General features: G+C 66.2%; 1 protein-coding gene across 1 annotated transcript in view; it reads right to left on the reverse strand.

Annotated features, from left to right (window-relative positions):
* The window catches only part of PXN (paxillin), a 12350-nt gene that overhangs the window by 7651 nt on the left and 616 nt on the right, over positions 1-4083 (reverse strand). Inside the window, 6 exon segments of the mRNA XM_075569219.1 lie at positions 126-614; positions 659-902; positions 1316-1451; positions 3286-3487; positions 3710-3849; positions 3973-4065. Of these exon segments, the coding sequence (XP_075425334.1) occupies positions 126-614; positions 659-902; positions 1316-1451; positions 3286-3487; positions 3710-3849; positions 3973-4065 (1304 nt within the window).

Genomic DNA, 4083 nt, shown 5'->3' on the forward strand with positions numbered 1-4083 from the left:
AGTTGGCCACTCCTACAGGAGAATGATGCCCTTCATCCCAGCATGCACTTGAACCACAGGAAGGTATACGTTGGGCATGCACACCCTGCCATGCTCAGGCCACATCCAGCCCGCGCTTGCCTGACGCGAGGCGGAGATCCGTTCCCATGTTGGGATCTCGACAATCTGCTGTGACTCCTCTATCCAAGAAGCGGCTGTGGTTTTGGGCTCCGGCTGGGAGCTCAACACCGTGTAATGCCCAAAGTCCCCAGCGGAAGCATTGCTGCCGGTTTCGCCCGGCGGAGATTCGGTGCCGCGGTGATCGTTCACCAGCACGTCCTCCCAGCCCCTTCCGGGGACACTGGACACTTGCCGGCCGGGTGTGCGCTCTGGACACGGAGGATACTCGCTATCTGGAAAGACGTTTTGCTGATCCACAGTCGTCATCTCTCGCGGTTCATTCGGGCTTGGGCGGATCTGATCATACACATGTTGCTCCCACTGCGGCCCAATACACACATCCTGCATCCTGCCTGGCAGGGCAGTGGGTCCAAGACTGGACAGAGGGGGAACGTCAAGCTCCTTCTCCTGTTGGCGTTCAGACGTCTTCTCAAAAGTTCCAAAGAGACGCGTCCCTTCTTGGACCGAACGCAACTTCTGAGGTTAAGGGCAGCGCCTTATTGCTCTGCAGATGTGCAGCCGCCTTTCTCCCTGCCCCACGGTTCTGCAGCATGGGACTTCTCCCCGGAGGAGTGGTCAAGCTGGGCCTTTCCTCCTCGTCGATGCGCAGGAGGACGTCGGAGACGCTGCCCGGCGGCACACGGCGCAACGGTGGAGAAGTGCACAGAGAGGGCGGGGGAGGCGAGAGGTGGGGGGGAGCTTTGGTAAAGTTCAAAGAAAGGCTCAGAAAAGGTGTGACATGTCTGCGTGAGGGGAGAGCAACAGAAACAGGCGTTATATCGGGCAGCGACACACAGAAATGACCAGACACTGGCACAGTCTGCACATTGTGTCGGACACACAAAGCATCGGCCGCTTGCTCCTTATATTAAACTGCGGCTCATTCTATAACCTGGCAGCTCTGTGACCATGAGAGGACCAGAAGCTTTACCATACCTGTCCGATCCGAGAGATTACGGGGCATTGATCCCTCTGGCCCAATAACTACGGAGGCCAATACACAGTGTGCCAGAGATGCCAGGGTACTTTGCAGAGTAAATGGCTTTATGAATAGAAGGACGCTCCCCGATAGCCTGAAGGTGACACGGGGGGGAGGTCTGGGGGCGGCTGAAGCAGCTGTATGAAGGGGGACACGGCCCGACACTTTATACTGCACCTTAAAGTCAGACAGAGAGGCCATCAGTTCGTCCAGCTCACGGGTCGCAGAGGAAGCAGAGATTCGGGTCTGCTGCTGGCTGGAAGTGATGCGCTGAGGGCTGCTCATCTCTCCCTGAGGCACAGTGATAGCTGGGCTGCAAGAGAGCAGAGAATCCTCAGCACCGGCTGCGACCGGGAGACCGAGGGGAGGGAGCAGTCACATGGAGGATGGAGAGGGCAGGGGACGAGGGGAGAGGGCAGGGGACGAGGGGAGAGGGCAGGGGACGAGGGGAGAGGGCAGGGGACGAGGGGAGAGGGCAGGGGACGAGGGGAGAGGGCAGGGGACGAGGGGAGAGGGCAGGGGACGAGGGGAGAGAGCAGGGGACGAGGGGAGAGAGAGGGGAGAGAGCAGGGGACGAGGGGAGGGAGCAGGGGACGAGGGGAGGGAGCAGGGACGAGGGGAGGGAGCAGGGGACGAGGGGAGGGAGCAGGGGACGAGGGGAGGGAGCAGGGGACGAGGGGAGGGAGCAGGGGACGAGGGAGGGAGCAGGGGACGAGGGGAGGGAGCAGGGGACGAGGGGAGGGAGCAGGGGACGAGGGGAGGGAGCAGGGGACGAGGGGAGGGAGCAGGGGACGCGGGGAGGGAGCAGGGGACGCGGGGAGGGAGCAGGGGACGCGGGGAGGGAGCAGGGGACGCGGGGAGGGAGCAGGGGACGAGGGGAGGGAGCAGGGGACGAGGGGAGGGAGCAGGGGACGAGGGGAGGGAGCAGGGGACGAGGGGAGGGAGCAGGGGACGAGGGGAGGGAGCAGGGGACGAGGGGAGGGAGCAGGGGACGAGGGGAGGGAGCAGGGGACGAGGGGAGGGAGCAGGGGACGAGGGGAGGGAGCAGGGGACGAGGGGAGAGAGCAGGGGACGAGGGGAGAGAGCAGGGGACGAGGGGAGAGAGCAGGGACGAGGGGAGAGAGCAGGGGACGAGGGGAGGGAGCAGGGGACGAGGGGAGGGAGCAGGGGACGAGGGGAGGGAGCAGGGGACGAGGGGAGGGAGCAGGGGACGAGGGGAGGGAGCAGGGGACGAGGGGAGGAGCAGGGGACGAGGGGAGGGAGCAGGGGACGAGGGGAGGGAGCAGGGGACGAGGGGAGGGAGCAGGGGACGAGGGGAGGGAGCAGGGGACGAGGGGAGGGAGCAGGGGACGCGGGGAGGGAGCAGGGGACGCGGGGAGGGAGCAGGGGACGCGGGGAGGGAGCAGGGGACGCGGGGAGGGAGCGGCAGGGACGCGGGGAGGGAGCAGGGGACGCGGGGAGGGAGCAGGGGACGCGGGGAGGGAGCAGGGGACGCGGGGAGGGAGCAGGGGACGCGGGGAGGGAGCAGGGGACGCGGGGAGGGAGCAGGGGACGCGGGGAGGGAGCAGGGGACGCGGGGAGGGAGCAGGGGACGCGGGGAGGGAGCAGGGGACGCGGGGAGGGAGCAGGGGACGAGGGGAGGGAGCAGGGGACGAGGGGAGGGAGCAGGGGACGAGGGGAGGGAGCAGGGGACGAGGGGAGGGAGCAGGGGACGAGGGGAGGGAGCAGGGGACGAGGGGAGGGAGCAGGGGACGAGGGGAGGGGAGCAGGGGACGAGGGGAGGGAGCAGGGGACGAGGGGAGGGAGCAGGGGACGAGGGGAGGGAGCAGGGGACGAGGGGAGGGAGCAGGGGACGAGGGGAGGGAGCAGGGGACGAGGGGAGGGAGCAGGGGACGAGGGGAGGGAGCAGGGGACGAGGGGAGGGAGCAGGGGACGAGGGGAGAGAGCAGGGGACGAGGGGAGAGAGCAGGGGACGAGGGGAGAGAGCAGGGGACGAGGGGAGAGAGCAGGGGACGAGGGGAGAGAGCAGGGGACGAGGGGAAAGAGCAGGGGACGAGGGGAGAGAGCAGGGGACGAGGGGAGAGAGCAGGGGACGAGGGGAGAGAGCAGGGGACGAGGGGAGAGAGCAGGGGACGCGGGGAGCTCACACTGGGCTGGGCACAGAGCTCTCCAGTTCATCCAGCAGACTCTCCACACTCGGACGGACGTCCTCTATCCCACGGGCACCGTTGCGCTTTGGCTTTTCCTTGGCGGGCTGCATGGCATTGATCCCCGCGGACACCGAGCTATCAGAGGCGCTGCAGAGCATCGCAGGCACCGCGGGCTGAGACGTGCTGCGGCTCATGTCATCTGTGGGGAAGAGAATCGGGTAAAAGGGGCCTCCTCCGCCAGCCTGCTCAATGTATAGATGGGGGACATGGAAAGGCCCTGGAGCCGTATTCGGGATATCGGAGGAACAGCAAAGCTTCAAGGCTTTATTAAAGATCCCTCCTCGTGCAGAGACACGATCACGCAGAGCGCTGGACCCTCGCTGAGCCATTCCCCATGCCAAGCTCTAGGTAAGCTCCATACCTGCAGACAGGCTGCCGGCCGGGACCTGCTGCACGGCATTCAGCTCCAGCAGGAGGCGGTCCAGCTCCGACAGGTTGCTGCCCAGAGACGAGCTCGTGACGGTGGGGGACGGCTCCGCAGATCTCTGCTTGTTGGGGAAACTGCAATAGAAAGATGGAGGTTACAGCTGTGCAGGCACCAGAGGGCAGGGGGCGGCAGGAGGGGACGGGGGGGGGGGGAGGCACGGGGTGGCAGGGGTGGGGGGGGGCAACAGGAGCACTCACCTGTACACATGTTCCTCTTCACCAAAATGGGGGCTGGGGGGCGCTGCACTCTCCTTGGGCACGGGGGGCGCTGTGCAGAGGGGGCTGAGGTACAGGGGGAGAAGGGGAGAT

Source organism: Ascaphus truei, chromosome 13, assembly GCF_040206685.1.
Source record: "Ascaphus truei isolate aAscTru1 chromosome 13, aAscTru1.hap1, whole genome shotgun sequence".
Classification (NCBI taxonomy): domain Eukaryota; kingdom Metazoa; phylum Chordata; class Amphibia; order Anura; family Ascaphidae; genus Ascaphus; species Ascaphus truei.